Source organism: Kogia breviceps, chromosome 3 (genome assembly GCF_026419965.1).
Source record: "Kogia breviceps isolate mKogBre1 chromosome 3, mKogBre1 haplotype 1, whole genome shotgun sequence".
Taxonomy (NCBI): Eukaryota; Metazoa; Chordata; class Mammalia; order Artiodactyla; family Physeteridae; genus Kogia; species Kogia breviceps.
This window is the reverse complement of record NC_081312.1, coordinates 30,585,370-30,602,325: the sequence shown is the minus strand read 5'-3', so window position 1 is coordinate 30,602,325 and position 16,956 is coordinate 30,585,370. Positions and strand designations below refer to the sequence as shown.

The following is a 16,956-nucleotide window of genomic DNA, read 5'->3' as shown; positions in this document are numbered from 1 at the left end:
ACAAAAGAGCAAAAGGGAAAATGTGGTTAATACTCCAGATTAAAAAATGTTCTCACGGCTGGTTCAAACCACTTCTTAGGAAGTTTATCATTCTTTAGTCTCAAGGACTCAATGGCAGAGAAATCAAATTACATCAGTTCCTCCATTATATGTATTGTCTAGTTTCATAGTGCAAAGTTTGCCACTTCTTAAAATTTCCTCCAAAGTGAACTCAGTCGTATACTGCTTGCACTGGGTGGAGTTTGTATTGATGTTAAAGTAGGGGAAATGTTCATCATACTCAAAACTAAAAGTGATTTTTCTCACACTTTAGAAATCTGTGATTTCAGCCTGTGGGTTGTTTGGGGGTTTTTCTCCCCATCTTTTTTGAAAACACTAAACACCCAAAAGTATCTGTTTGCTTCTGACCAGACTCACAAAGTAAAAAGCTAAGTGTACACGATTGAAGAGGCTACTAAAAGGTAAAAAAATTGGAATGTCTGAAGCTGGGAAGTAATTAGCAGCAAAACATCACATGACACACATAAGGTGACTTTGCTCAGAGGGAGAGTAAAAGAACCATCACCAGCTTCCTGCTGGGATACCTCTGGCGAACTTGATAAAGAACTTGAAACCACTGGAAAATCAAAAATGGGGTGTTTAAAAAAAGGATGTTTCTATGCCAAGTTTTCCCTGAATTATTTTTAAACAAATGCACATGATTTGTTTACTTTCTTGAGATTTTACCATATTACAAAATAATTATGCTTATGAGAATACTTTCATAATGGATTTTTTTTTATCCTATAGTAGTGTGTTGGTTTTTACAGCTAAGTATAATTTTATTCATGTTTTTGCTAAATGTTTATGTTAGCAGAAAGTAAATAACAAAAACCACTATAAGGGCTTCCCTGGTGGCGCAGTGGTTGAGAATCCGCCTGCCGATGCAGGAGACATGGGTTCGTGCCCTGGCCCGGGAAGATCCCACATGCCGCGGAGCAACTAAGCCCGTGAGCCATGGCCGCTGAGCCTGTGCGTCCGGAGCCTGTGCTCCGCAACGGGAGAGGCCACAACAGTGAGAGGCCCGCATACCGCAAAAAAAAAAAAAAAAAAAAACACTATAAAATATACTTCCCTCCCCACCCTACCACCAAAGATTCCCTTGGTAGCGTATCTAAAATGCACATTTCTTATTTCAATTACTTCAGTGACAATTAGTAAAAAAAAATTCTAGCTCTTATTTATGAGCCCCTGCAAGAAGTTTTATGAATTATGTATTATCATTATCCCACACCACAAGCCCAACTAATTATTTCTCTCTTTTTTGAAACATCTTTATTGGAGTATAATTGCTTTACAATGGTGTGTTAGTTTCTGCTTTATAACACAGTGAATCAGCTATACATATACACATGTTCCCATATCTCTTCCCTCTTGCTATTTCTTGTTTTTAATTAGTAGACTTTAAATGGCCCGGTTTGACTTCAAAAGTAAGAATTCACTGCAATTTCAGTGTTAATACAGCAATAAAATATAAATGAGCTAATAACCACAACAAAATCATTGTTTGCTTCTTCTGTCCATTTTGGTATACACTCTCGAGGCATGCCAAAATGTACTTTGAAACATTAATTTTTGGTGAATATTCATGTTAGAAACGTGGTTCCCAGTGTTCGTGCTACATACACTATTTTTTTCATGCAGTGGTAATTATTGGACTTGATATTTAATACTAAACCTGCCATAGGTGGTATTGAGGGTTTTCCCCATTGCTTTTGAGGTTACCTGGTGATTATATACTGTACTGTATAGCATCAGTTTTACCTGGGGTGAAACTTTACAAGAAGATACTGATACAGTGTCTTCCTTTAGATCCCAAGCAATTGTTGTCTGTATCAGTGATGCAAGAGACATTGGTGTTCACTGTCTGATTCACATGCCTTACTCATGGGCCAGGTTTGATCCTAAAGTTCACACTTACCAAGGCAACAATCATTACATCTACTCTGTAACTTAGCCCAGTAAAAATAAATAGGTACAGGGTGGGCTTCCCTGGTGGCGCAGTGGTTGAGAATCCGCCTGCCGATGCAGGAGACACGGGTTCGTGCCCCGGTCCGGGAAGATCCCACATGCCGCGGAGCGGCTGGGCCCATGAGCCATGGCCGCTGAGCCTGCGCGTCCGGAGCCTGTGCTCCGCAACGGGAGAGGCCACAACAGTGAGAGGCCCGCGAACCACATAAAACAAATAAAAGGGCATAAAGAAATATATTTAAAAAAAAAAAAAAACAAAAAAAACAAAAAAACTCCTTCAAGTCTGAACCGTGACTCCTGTAGTATGAAGTGCTCCTCCAAACAAAGGCACAATGAAGCTCTTCAAAAAGAGGTACAGTGTCAAATTAGAACAGGTTTTGTCTGAGCTCCTCAAGGATGGAGGAGCTTCATAGCTTCATAGCCCTGATGTCCTGGCATTTACTAAACTAGGAGTGTGTGAGAGAACTGAAATTAAAAATTCATTGGATGAAAATGTTTTTCAAGGCAAAGTTGAAAGACAGCCTTACTTTATCATTTCTTTAAAAGCAGAGAGCCAAAAAAGCATTTGACTTTAAATTCAGACGTTTAAAAAGTTGTCTTTGGTTTCCACTGTTACCAAAAAGTAAAAGCAAGATTCCGATCCACTTCTCTGATCTCTGTGGCTTTTGGAAAAGTCTTAATTTAGTTAGTGCACATAGCTAAATAACTCAATAGGATATTTAATAAATAGATTTAATCAATCTATTAAATTATTAAATTTAATTAATCTATTTAATAAATAGATATTTAACTAAATAGAATAGGATCATAGGACCAGTTTGAGGATATTCATTCTCCTAACCTAAACAAGGACCCCACTTAGGGAAGAAGTGGCAAAGATCATAATTAGTGAATCCTTTTTTTAAAATGAGCCCTTTCACTGAAGTTTTCATAAATCAAGGGTTTTGTTTGTTTGTAATAATGGAGGTAACTTTGTTTAGTGAGGCGTATGAGTCGTTTGTAAATGACAGTCATTTGTGCAAAAAGTAATGAGGGAGATGTTGTAGTAGGAGTTTTACTAAAATATTTTATAGTTTCCCTGCTCTCCAAATGCTTTTATATAGATTTTTCTCCCTGGATCCATATAAGAGTTGCCATGACTCTGGGTGGAGAAGCTGAACTTGGCTTCCAGCCTTCCTCCTCCTAATCTCCTGTTCTTTCCAATACACCCCTTGGTGGTTTTGCCCACACATTTATAATCAATTTGTAGCAAAGAAGACACCTGTCACATGCATCAGTTACATTCAGGCCCTTTTGTGTTTTATTGTGGAGATTACTCATAAATTCATTAGTAACCACACTCAGATTTGTACATTTCCACATGAATCTTTGAATTTTATACTCTGGCCCTTTTTCCTGGGCTCAGTCAGTATTTCCTTTGCTGATGTTACTAATCAAGGCATATGCTTTAATTAAGCCTATATCATATTGTGAGTCTACACAGGGAAAATTAAAATGGGCTCATTAAATAGCTGAACATTCTTTCCAGAAATAGACATTTGCCTTTATATATGCCAGTTTACCCATTTCCAAATTGCCTTCCTAAAGGCGATTTAAAATTTATACATTTTGGAAGTGGTCCCTATGTAATGTAAATGACAGCGATCTTTGTTTTTCAGACCTTAGAGTAAGTGCTCAGAAAATACTTGTTCCAAGAATGAGTGCCTTAGTGATTTAGCAGATAACCGAGTTAAGAGAAACCCCTGGAATGTGCCAATTGGACGACACAAGCGGAACACTAGGATGGTGACATCTTTCTTTTGGGTGCGAATGACAGTCTGAGCTTAGCTACTCAAGGGCCAGAAGATTTTTGATTTCTTACTGCATATCTCTTAGGTTGGCTCGGTCCTAATGGCCCCTGCCCTTGTTGACAGTTTACATACTTAGCATACATACCTTCCTGAACAGAGGGGTGTATACTGACCATAACATCCACAGTTCCAGCATCCATGTACACATGCACGAGGATGAGTACGCAAGGAAAGAAATGTAAGCAAAACTAGTCGTACCTGTCGTTAGAGTTCAGTTCATTACTCCCGGGACTACCTTCCCTTATGGGTGAGGTCCCTGACGTTGTCTTTGCCTTTGGGGAAATCACCACAGGTTTGGAATAAGCCGCAGATCCCCAGCCCCCATCGACAGGCAGAACACCCAGTCAGACATTGGTGGCAGCGGGAAATCCACACCCAGCTGGCAAAGAAGTGAGGATAGCATTGCCGACCAGATGGGTAAGTAACTAATTCCTACAAAAAGCAAGTTGCTTTGATACTAAGGTGACTTTGGTTACCTTTGGATGATGTCATCAAGGCATTCTGTTCTATAATACAGCCCTGGGTCATAAATGGGAATGAGCCTTAAGTCTCAGTTAGCTTATGTGTAAGTGAAAGCAGCAATTAAGACCTGAGAGAAAAGTCAAGGAATTCTAAGTAACCCAGACTTTAAAGACAGAAAGGACATAGGAATTATTTTCAAGGTTAAAATGCCAGAGTACCAAGCCACATGTGTCCTAAGTATCTCCCTCCCCCCCTTGTTTGTTTGTTTATTTGTTTGTTTTTGCCCCGGTATAAGTGCCCTCGGAGATTAGTTGGTATTCTTAATGTTGAGTTAAAAAAAATTTTTTTTAAACTATGTGCAGAGAAGGAAAGAAATATAATTGTTCTTTAGTCGCTTCTGTAGCTTGGTGAGAATGTCTTTCCTCCCTTTATATGCTTTTTCCCCTGGCTCTGCTATTAAGCTGTCAGCTAAGGAAATGTCTTAGGATAAAACAGCTGGAAGGGAAAGATTTGCATGAGTGAGCCTTCCTTTGGGTTTCTGGCACATAGCCCTTCCCCCTCTCTCTAAGCAGTTCTACAAGATAGCAAAACACTAGTTGATACAATAAAATTTTGCCATGAGCAAGATTAAGTTTCAACACAGTAGCACCAACACAATTGATACATCAGGGACTTGAATCTGGACTGTTAGGGTTTTTTTCCCTTTATCTTATCTCTAGTAGCTTTCCCATCAGAGTACCATAAAAAGAAGTAAGTTTCAGGGCTGAAAAAAAGATCAGCGTGTAAGGCAAAGACCGCATCATTTTCTCTTCTCTGCAAATGCATCCTTTTGTTCTGTTTTAACGACTGTGCCCACGTTCCATGCCTGGGAAGGGCATCCTCAGTGCAGAGGTCAGAGCCAAGATGGGGTTCCCAGCTGCTCAACAGGGGATCAGCAGAAAAAAACATCCCATGAACATGGAAGGGAGTGGAGATGCCTTCAGCTAAGACAGGAGTTGAGGAAGAGAAACGAAATTCTTAGGTTCTGAAGATAGGCTTTGTTCCATCACTTCGGTGAGATGTGCCTCGTTGTGGAAGCCATCTGTCATTCCCCACTCTCATCCCGTATCCCCGCCCGCCACCGAAAACCTGAGCATATTCCGGTCCACTGTTCTGCTCTTGACAGAATGCTTCAAATCCCGTGTGTTTTGATACTGTTGAGAGGGTAACGGCATGTGAACAGGATCCCTTCTTCCATATGACTTTAGCAGCTTTTTTTGGCTCCTAGTTGCAAGCTTTGAGCAAAGCTGCCCTCGACCCTTTGTGCACTGTTCAGGGCCCCTCTTCCCACTCATGTGAAGTCATGCGGGGAATGAAGAGGTATCTTGGGACTGGAAAGGGTAATTACAAGGTTTGTCCTAGACCCGTATTCATTCTTTCACATGAGCCTTCCTCTAGTCTTTTTTTTTTCCTTGCATCCACTTTAGTTTAGTGGCATCCACGTTGCATAGATGAGTCTGAAATGAATATCGGTGAACCTTTTTAACACATTCATTCATCCTTTTGGTAAGGTATACCTTTTTTTAAAAAAACTAAGATACTCCTAGAGCCTTCCAGAGAAGCCTTTTTTTTTTTTTTTTTTTTTAACCAAGGCCTTTCTCCATCCAGAATCTAAGGCTTCAAAGAAAATCTTCAAATAAATTTTTATAACTTTTGATATTCCAGCATGCCAGAAGGATAACCCAGCCCTTTCTGCCTGGCACGTCAGATGGAATCCGGGGCTTTGCTGGTATAAGCCATGCTAGGAAGGAATGAAGACAAAATAAGTGTTATGTTCTCATTCCTCAATACACTGTATTGAGTGTATAAAGGGCTGACCTTCCTACACTCAATTTGTAGGAACACAATTCTCTAATGACCTTCAGGTCACTGGTTGAAAATATCAAGCAGATTCTTATTTGTTAGCCAGACCCCACCTGTCTTTGTCCATAAGTGTATGATAAACTGATGCCCAGGGGAGATGTGGAGCTGAGCTTGCTTAATTAGCTCACTCATCTCAGTGCAGTTTGTTTTTCTGCCTCTCTGCTTTTGGATATGGTTGAGAGTCAGAGTCAAAGAGTACACTGCCCAGTCCTGTATGACACCGTTAGGAACGGTGTCGCAGAAGTGCAGAATTGTTGCCGTGAGCTCTTAGGTGTGTTAAAGAGGCTAAATCACTTACCTTTCACCTTTTGAACCCCATCTTGAATGCCAGTGGAGTCCAAAAGGAAGCAATTGTTTTAAGTAAACTAGTTGCTGTGTGTCTTTTCTGTTGTGCTTAGCTTACAGTTATAGAGGACCTCAGGATTTCAATTCTTTTGTCCTCGAGCAGCATGAATATACAGGTAAAATATTTCCAAAGTGTCATGGTAAGTAACACGTGATTGCATCCATGCCTGTCTAGGTAATGTAGACCAAGCGAGGTTAGCCACACTTTGCAATGAATGACTTTCATAAATTTAATCCATGTATTTGAGACTTTCCCCCCAAACCGAAAGCTGATTCCTAACTTTGCCGCATTGTTCATGGCCTCTGGTTTGGTGGTACTTGGCTATGCTAATGTGTATGATGTGACACACTGTCACCAGCTGCAAGCTTTATCCATCAGCCACACTTAGTTTTTGACATGCTGTCTATCGTGTAAACTTTCAACAAGCTTCTTGCTGAAATTCCGAGTTTGCTGGCCAGTGAACTGAGAGGTGCAATGGCAAGCCGTCTTCATTTGTCAACCTGTGCCAGTATCTGTTTAGTGCCTGCACCAGCATGTCCCGTTCTGTATTCCAGAGCCAACGTGCCACCTCCCAGCAGTATCAAAGGTACTGCCAGCTTTCCGAGAGAGCCCCGGTGGGAGATTAATGCGTCAGGATCCGGTGGTTCATTTGTCTCCAAACAAACAAGGGCACGTAAGTTCACTGTAAAATAATAAAAATGATAGATTCCTAGCCATGTACCTTTCTTGCAAGGTGAAAATGGTACCGGTCTGCTCTCTCTTTCTTCCACAATGTCGGAGAGGAAGTCATCCTAGTAGAAGGTGGACATTGGCTGCCACGGCCCTGGAATTTCTACTGCCAATGGCCTTAAGCTTGCTTTGAGATAAATTGAAATTCCTCATTGGTATGCACCTGCAGATTTGGATAGAAGGCCGTGTGATCCAATCACAAACAGTCCTAATGTCTGGAATAGAAATGTGCTAGATATAGATTTTGTTTGCTTACACAGTTGCCAGCATGAGGTATGTATGGCTGGAGCACCAGTCAAGGAGACAGACAGCTTCCTGACAAGCCCCCCTACTGCTTCTCTTATCTTCCAGGGCTACATACATTTTTGTCCCATTACCATAGTTATAAACAGTTTCTTATCACTTACAGGTGGAATTGGGAAGAAGAGGCTATCGTTTCCTCCCTCTTTAAATTCAGTTGATTTCCTTGGTCTGTCTCTTCACTGGAATGTGTACTTATATTTATGTCATTCTATAGGATGAGGAAATAACTGTATTTCATATTCACTAATTTATAAGATACTCAGAACTTTAATGAGAGGGCCCAGTTTTGCTTCAGTGAAATGAATGTTGAAGCTTAAAGAGAGCACAGGACGTTCATGAGCGTGCTAGGCTGTGGGAGAGAGAGTTATTGATGAAATGTGACGCTGTCACAGTTCCACTTGTAAGTGCTAGATTACCCTAGTCCACCTGTCAAATTTCCCCTCCTTCATTAACAATTTTTATATGGAATACATGGTGAAATAATACTTTGGAAAGATTGGGTTTGATAAAATACATTCTTAAAGTTAATCTCACCTGTTTCTTCTTACTTTTTAAAATTTGGCTAGAACACTTCAAATTTCAGATGTGGTTCGAGTTGTATCTCCATATACATCTGTCCTGTACTTTACACACTCAGCACATCCGAATGCAGACGGGTCACGTTGAAAATGCCCAGTAACCACGCGTGGCCAGGGCCAGCAACTTCTACAGCCCAGGTCCAGCGCTAAAGAGGAAATAGGAAAAATAAATGATGGCCTTATAATGCAGAAGTTGTTATTGAGAAAAACTAGAGTAGCACCAGTAAAGTAACTGGGATTGATCCTTTTTCAAGGGGAGATCTTTCACTTTGAAGTGAGACAAGATGGTCCTCCTGTGGCCCTCTCCCCACAGCTGGTAAAGACACACACACAAGTCTTTTCTCTCCTTTCCTCTCCATCTCCACCAAGTATCTGAACTTCTGGCCCCCCTCTCATTTAAATTTTATTTTACTCAGATATCTTTTGAAATTGTAGTTCTTTGGTTAGCCATAAAATGTTCTTTCTAAGCAACTGAGCCACTGTGCAACAGGGGTTCTGCCCACATTTTTTAAATTGAGAGATGATTCATATACCACATATTCACATATCATAACATTCCCACATTTAAAGTGTACTGTTTAGTGGTGTTTAGTACGGTCACAGAGTTTTGCAACCAGCACCACGATCTAACTCCAGAACATTTTCATCACCCCAGGAAGAAACCTGTATCCTTAGGGAGTCATCCAACCTCTTCCCTCCCCTCCAAGCCCTCGACAACTGCGAATCTACTTTCTATCTCTATGGATGTGCCTATTTGACATTTCATATGAATGGAATCATACAATATGTGGCCTTTTGTGTCTAACTTTTTTCACATAGCCTGTTTTCAAGGTTCATCCATGTTGTAGCACGTATTAGTACTTCATGTCTTTTTATGACTGAATAATTGTGTGGATGTACCACATTTTTTTAATCCATTGATCAGTTGATGGACATGTGGATTGTTTCTACTTTTTGGCTATTATGAATAATGCTGCTATAAAATTCATGTAGAAGTTTTTGTGTAAACATAGGTTTTCATTTCTCTTGAGTAGGATTGAAACGGTTTTTCCACAGCAACCGCCGCATTTTACATTCGTACCAACAATGCCCACCATCTTTATTTTGTCTGCTTTTCTTATTAGAGCCATCCTAGTGTGTGTGAAGTGTTATTTCATTGTGGTTTTGATTTGCATTTCCCTAATGACTAATGATATTGAGCATCCTTTCATGTGCTTGTTGGCCATTTGTATATCTTCTTTGGATAAATGACTATTCAAATCCCTTGCCCATTTTTTTATTGGGTTATTTGAAACACAGAGGTTTTTAATTTTGATGAAGTCCAGTTTATTGTTTTTTTCTTATCATTTTTGTGCTTTGGTGTCATATCTAAGAAACCATTGCATAATCCAAGGTCATGAAGATGTATACCTATGTTTTCCTCTAAGAGTTTTATAGTTTTAGCCCTTACACTTAGGTCTTTGACTTTTTGAGGGTTTTTTTCTATGTGGTAAGGACCCAGCTTCATTCTCTTTTGCATGTGGATATCTAGTTACCCTAACACTGTTTGTTAAAAAGATTACTTTACCCCATTGAATTCTCTTGGCACCTCTGTGTACGTTTACCTCTAAGCATTCCTTAGAAAGCTGTCTCCTAAATAGATGCTATATGGGGAAAGAAAAGATGTCTTTAAGAGAAAGTCTTATATTCTGCCTTCTCTTTACTCTGATCAGTAGGGTCTTTCTAATTATAAGCCCTTTGGAAGTATTACTTTCTATTTTAAGATAAAGATATTAAAGACTTTAATGACAGTTTAGGTGTTCTTTTTTCTGATTAAAATTCTCTCAATACTATCAGTACTTTAGCATCTAATTATAAGCCCTTTGGAAGTATCACTTTCTATTTTAAGATTAAGATATTGAAGACTTTAATGACAGTTTAGGTGTTCTTTTTTCTGGTTAAAATTCTCTCAATACAATACTTTAGCATAAGCCAAATAATGAAAAATGGATTCTAAAAATCTAAGTTTCCAGCACTATCTGCCATGGAATCTTCTGAGTAGGTTTTTCCAGATACCTCCTGCCTTATTTTTGTGTTCACAGGAGTTTTTGTGTCTTGAGAACCCCCTATTTAGACACATTTCACAGGGTCATTCCCCCGTTATTTTTCCCTGCTGTTCAAGAAGCCAAGCCTGTAGTTATGGAAAGCCTGCTTCCCTTGCAGTCTGAGAGCCACTACTCAAGCCACTCCAGCAGCAATACCCTCTCCAGCAACGCATCAAGTGCCCACAGCGACGAGAAGTGGTATGACGGGGACCGCACCGAATCCGAGCTGAACAGCTACAACTACTTGCAAGGCACCTCCGCGGACAGCGGCATCGACACCACTTCCTACGGCCCTAGCCACGGCAGCACGGCCTCCCTGGGGGCGGCCACGTCGTCACCACGCTCGGGGCCGGGCAAGGAGAAGGTGGCCCCCCTGTGGCATAGTTCCAGTGAAGTCATCTCCATGGCAGATCGGACTTTAGATTCAGAGAGCCACGGCATGGACCGGAAAACCGAGTCTTCCCTGAGCTTGGACATCCATGCCAAGAGCCAGGCCGGCTCCAACCCTCTGACCAGGGAGAACAGCACGTTCAGTATCAATGACGCTGCTTCCCACACCAGGTAACTGGCCCTCCCTGCTGCCTCTCCCACTCTTGGCCTCCCTGCGGCCAGTTTCCGGCCTCATCCCATTTCCCTTTGCTCAAGAGTGTATAAAGAAAGGGTTTTTAAATTTTAGTGGTTTTTTTTTTTTTGCACAGTGACAGTTATTTTTATATATTTAATGCCTGTTATTTACCACCCAAATCCTTTATTCCTACCATCCTAGTGCATTATTTTAAACTGTGGGAAAGGTTTGCAGATTTGTTCTTCATAGCTGTATTTGATTTTATAAAAACGTTCCTAGCTGCATACCAGCATGAGAGAAGAATTTGGGCATGTGGCTTCCAGCTAGTGATAGAGAATATAGAAGGGGACAGTCTTTTGAAGACATTAAAAGAAAATCTTGACCATATTTTTAAAAGGAAGGGGTCTTTTCCAAGACTATTATGGCATCATTTACAATGCTGAACGCATCTTTCACACTGCCTCTCTGTCAGAGAACGGTCGCTTACCCAGTGTTCGCAGGGCAGTTTGTTTTCAGTAATTGGCTCCTGGCAGTCACGTGGTGGGGGCGTGTCAACAAGAAAGTGTAGCTAAAATTAGACACAGCCCGTCTACCTTTCAGAAGAGAAAAATACACATTCCCCCGTATCCTTGGAGATCACGGTGATAGGCAAAGTAAATACTATTTTTCATTTCCTCTTTTGGATTTGAGCCTACAATCCAAAGTATAAGATACTTTCTTTTAGGGAGGAAACATTCCATCACTGTCTTTTGAGGCCTGTTGATCTCTGTGGTGGTTTCTCCTTTTACCTTTTTTTTTTTTTTTTTTTTTTTTTTTTTGCGGTATGCGGGCCTCTCACTGCTGTGGCCTCTCCCGTTGCGGGGCACAGGCTCCGGACGCGCAGGCCCAGCGGCCATGGCTCACGGGCTTAGTCGCTCCGCGGCATGTGGGATCTTCCCGGACCAGGGCACGAACCCGTGACCCCTGCATCGGCAGGCGGATTCTCAACCACTGCGCCACCAGGGAAGCCCTCTCCTTTTACCTTTTATTGTTGTCAGTTGATCAGCTTGTATGATAGCATCCAACCAATCTTCCAGGCTTCTTTTACCATCATGCCCTCAAGAAAAGTAGCAGAGAAGTTGAGTTTCGTTTTACTTTCCAAACAGGAATCCAGGCACATAATCTGTCAGTAAACCCCAGATAATCTTAATGAGAGAGGACATCCTTGACTTAATTTGGATTTAACTTGATAAGTTAAATATTCACTTCTCCCATTGTCTGTATTGTTACTGATAAGATTCTCAAGCTTCCCGTTGTGTTTCCCTGAGGTTTATCTCTGTTTACCACTACCACATTGCAGTAATAAAAAGTGATGGCCACAGGTCTGGAAACCACATGGCCTCCAAGCAGAAAGGCAACTGGGAAAGTCATCTTCAGGATTCTTGGGTACCAGGTATCCAGTTACCTTTCCATAATTCAGAAAATAGAATGTTTGGTTCAAGTGGATTAAGGAAGTGTTTGGAAGACAGAAAGCCGGGCGTCAAATACCGTAATAATATAATATAGACGTAGAATCACTTGACACAGAGTTGTGCCACTGGCTTGCTATTTCTGGCACACCCACCATCTCATTAAGTATGGCCTGTGCATTGACCCCAGAACATTTTTCAGTTCACAGTGGTTCCTCTGTGGTTTTCAGGTTTACCTTGACTCCTAGATTTGGTTTTCCGTTCTTCATTTCGAAAGGAGAATGTCGTTTTCGAAATGATACCCCATCTGGGGATGTATCTCTGGTTTAATCTGATGGCAGAAGAAAGTCAGTCATAGAAGCGTTGTCTCAAATGACATCACCACGGAGTGAAGTTGAAAAAAGAGCTGGGCCTCTGAAACCAAAGCACAAAACATGGGCTGTGCCATCTCACAAATCTACCAAATCCCAGGGGATGTACAAAGTGCCCTCTCAAAAGTCAGCACCTGGGCTTGCATTATCTGAATATGCTGACTGAGGCTGCCTGAAGGTCTTAAAGGATTATCCACATTTTCTGCTTCCAACTGACCATGCAGAAGTCATTTAAATCATCATTTAGAAATATCTCTTCTGTTGAAAATCAAAGTTGCTAAGGAAGAATGTGGCCTTTCAGGGAGGATGGCCAGGCTTCCCACCCACTGATAGGTTTTGTCACATTCGTTCGTGACTCTGGTGACGGGGATGCTTTGTGACTTCAATCTGTTGATCTTGGAAGAGTGAGCTGGATAATCAGAGCTTTAGCAGACTTCCTTTTCTGGAGGAAAAGGGGGACTTAGCCACCAAATGCACATTGCTAGAGAAACTAAAATCACTGCAAATTAGAGCATTTGTTTCCTCGGAAGACAGGAACAACAATTAATGTGGAGATCTCTTGACAGTGCATGAAAGAGCTTGTACCTGGGACTTGGTGACAAAATCTAAATTACAGTGATTAAGTTCCACTGTGTATTTCTGCCTGGGCTGTGTTCCTACTTCCTCTGTCCTCCAGTCTCCCTGTTGATGATTGTGCAGGTTTTTTTGTGGCCCCCCCATGAGAATTGCTTAATGTAGGTTGGTAGTTATATAGGGTTGTTATATTCAGATGTCATTAAGAGGAACCATACACACTGAAAGCTTTCTACAGTTAAAAAGTCTATTAATTGCTCTAAAGTGTTACTCCCTAGAATGTATTTTCTATGAAGCTTGGGAATTTAGGGAGAGATTTTTTAAAAATTTGTGTGTGTGTGTAATGGCTGTTCCACTTTCAGGTCTTAAACCGCTCAAAAAAATGATCTGTGGTGGACATAGGAGAGGTGAGGATAGTTCCAATTTTAGTATACTGTTGCCAGCTGGGTTCATTTTTGTCTTAAGAGTTCTGGCCTCGGAAGTAGGCAGTGTGTCCGTTTGTGTGGTGACCAAAGACTTCCTTAGCTTACAGAACTCCAGTCCTGCTGACCAGTGGCCATTGCTAATGGCAGTACTAGATTCAAGATCACACATTATAAAGCTAAAGGGAATTCCCTGGCGGTCCAGTGGTTAAGACTCCACACTTCCACTGCAGGGGGCATGGGTTCCATCCCTGGTTGGGGAACTAAGGTCCCACATGCCACACAGTGCTGCCAAAAAAAAAAAAGAAAGCAAACAACCCACCTCAGGCTTCCACATATACATTTTGTCTGTAACATCCTGACCTGGCCTGTTCAGATGTCCAGACTTCTGCACGCACTCGTTACCAGCCGTTCTGCTGCTTCCTCTTGCTTCCTGTAGTCTCCCTCAGAGCTCTGGTGCCAATTAGTACCCACTTATGTGATCACATACACGTTTTTACTACCCTCCAATACAAAAGGACTTCTCATCCAACGTGTTCATCCTAAGCACCTGGGCATAGTATGCACCACTGTAAGCATAACAGATAGGTGCTCAATACACCAGCATTATAGGTGTTCAGTACATTTTGATGAACAAATAGGAATAATTTCTTCCTTTCTGTTCCCACTTTTTTGCCTGATGACTCAAGGTGCCTACTAATAAACCAGTTTGAAAACAGCATAAATCCTTAACTCCTGACTGCTCTGGAAAACTACCACTACATTTCAAAGCTTAGTGTATAGACCTGTCAGTATTTGCACAGAGCTCTAGTGCTTTTATATACAAGTGTATGTATAAGAGTATACCTAAAGTCCTTGTATGGCATGAGTCTTTAGTTAAGTCACTTCTATATAAGATTTTTTAATCTGTACAGTATAACAGGGAGAGACTTTATAACAGCTTATCTACACATATCAATCAATATCTGGGTATAAGTTGGTCAGTGTCTGACAGTCACTAGAGGGGATGATTAAAGGCCAGGAAAAATGCCTGCCCACAGATGTTAGTACAGTTCAGTTTCATGAATGTGCTTTTTCTGGTTGACTAATAGTTAACTATTTTCTGGTTGACCTAATAGTTAACTATTCATGCCAGAAAAGCTGTACGTTTCTTGAGAGTAGGGGGTGAAGAAGGACTTCTTATATTCAGTTTACATGGAACAGTAAGGAATGCCTCAGGCTACTCTAGTGTACTGACTATGTATGAGTGTGTGTGTCTGTGTCTGTGTCTGTGTGTGTGTGTGTGTGTGTGTGTGTGTGTGTGTGTGTGTGTTAGAGCTTGTGAGTTTAAATTTTGTTCTCTACCCTCTTTGGCACGCTGGGTGAAAAATAGGCCTTCCTTCTTTGTTTAGAAATTATTCTGTTGTCTTTATCTGTAATGTTTCCCTCTTAAATCTCTTCTGCCTGGGATCTTTTTAAATTGCTAATGATTAATTACCTCTCTTCTACATTTTTTTCTTAGGGTGAGACTGTTATTTTTCTATGTTTTATGGACTAAGTCAGACTTTAAAGTGAAGCCTCTACAGTTCCCCGGGACTTCTGTCCAACATGTGGTTGGCTCCACTTGTCATATGTTTATGAATTGTTTTCATTGGTAATTTTTGCTTTGTTGTCCTGGACACCGTGAACATTTGGGGTTCTATTTTATTTTGCTTTTACACATCAGGACTCCAGGTGATCTGGCCTAAGCTCTCTTGCCCCATTTCCATTTCTTCCAGCTTATGAAAGTGGGTGATGATTTTAGCCAGAGCTTCGGTGATGTTCAACTTACCTCAAAGAATGAATAATACAACGCCTATGGTTGAAATTTCAACATTGAGAAAATGAGAGCTCTGTCAAGCCCCAGATGTCAGATTTCTTGATGCAGAGGTCACTGACAAAAAAGTTTCTCATTACTTGGTTCTGGGAAGCAACTAAAACATTCATCCAGTCCATATAGAAAACCCAGATTCTCCAAATGCCATTAAATCGAAGACCAACAGGAATTCTGCAAGGACAGAGTCTCTATTCTTTGCCATATTTAAACCATCCTACTGTACTACTAGGGTGAGAATTTATCCAATTGCTAAAAGAAAAGAAATAATCTCAAGAAGAGAGAGATTCCATAATCTTTCTGAGTAATCTCAGTACTTAAGTCCCCTCCCTCTTCAAAATTTTGTCCTGTACCTACCTATCTGAAATTCCTCTAGCTGTAGCTTAAATCTATGATTAAGAGAGAGAATAGTTTTTCTGAGCTGAGTCTTTTCTAAAGACTGAAGATTTTTGAAGTCTAAGATTATGAAATTTGTAGATACCAACAAGTGGTGATTTTAAAATACTTTAACTATATATATGTGTGTGTGTATATATATATATACATATATATATATATATATATATATATATACATATATACATATATATAGTAACAGCCCTTCACCTCCAGGCATATCGAGAGAGAAATGTAGGGAAAATAGATTTGTCTCCTGAGATCCAGGTTCAAATCTCAGTTCTGTTGTGGACCAGCCATGTGGCCTTTGGCCAGTTCTGCCATTTCGCTGAGCTTCTCCCTTATCTGTAACTTAATAATACCTAGTCCCCTTACTAAATGGTTGTTTTTATATGTTTGTTGAGAATTTTTTTAAAAATGTTATCAAAGGTATTGCAAACTGTAAATGTCCTTTTTCTGTCATTTCCTTTTATAAGCACTCCATCACTTAGTGTAGTTATCTAGCTACTTTCCCTTCAACAAACATGTATCTCCCAAGAAACTTTGCTTCTCGAGTTTCCTGCTTTGTTTTCTTTAACCTTTTTAGATGCCACATCTGGACATGACACTTTTCTCAGCTATGCCTAATAGAATGATAATATTCGTAGTTATCTTGTTAGCTCCCTATTAACTCACTCAGCATTGCAGACTCGTTCAGCTTGAGGTCCGCAGTGACCCCTGAGGTCTCTTCTGCCGGGTAGGCCTAGCCACTCATTTCCCTATGCTTTATGCATTCGTGTGCCCTTGTACTTATTAACTATCTCCCTCTTACAGATGAACTGTCTTCTTTACTGCAGTCACTTGGATATCCCGTTTGCCAGCTTCATCATTCCTACCTCACTTCTTTTTCCCCCAGTCCTTTAGAATTAGTATCTTCTGAAGCTCTCCTAAATTGTAGAGCCAGTATTGGACATAATTGGCTAGTGCTGAACACAGTGGGAGGAGTTGACCTTAATCATTATCCTCCACCCGAAGGCTTATTTGTTTTTTGTTTTTTGGGGGGTTTTTTGTGGTACATGGGCCTCT

The 16,956-nt window shown here is 40.7% G+C and overlaps 1 protein-coding gene across 20 annotated transcripts in view; it reads left to right on the top strand.

The window, feature by feature from the left end:
* Positions 1–16,956, top strand: part of SIPA1L1 (signal induced proliferation associated 1 like 1) — a 389,114-nt gene that overhangs the window by 332,672 nt on the left and 39,486 nt on the right. For 11 of the 20 annotated variants that reach the window (XM_067028218.1, XM_067028235.1, XM_067028231.1 and 8 more), the window contains 4 exons: positions 4,153–4,277; positions 6,623–6,685; positions 7,125–7,243; positions 10,383–10,825. In XM_067028218.1, the coding sequence (XP_066884319.1) occupies positions 4,153–4,277; positions 6,623–6,685; positions 7,125–7,243; positions 10,383–10,825 (750 nt within the window). The remainder of the gene's footprint in view (positions 1–4,152; positions 4,278–6,622; positions 6,686–7,124; positions 7,244–10,382; positions 10,826–16,956) is intronic. The other 9 variants (XM_067028236.1, XM_067028232.1, XM_067028229.1 and 6 more) reach the window with 1 other exon arrangement.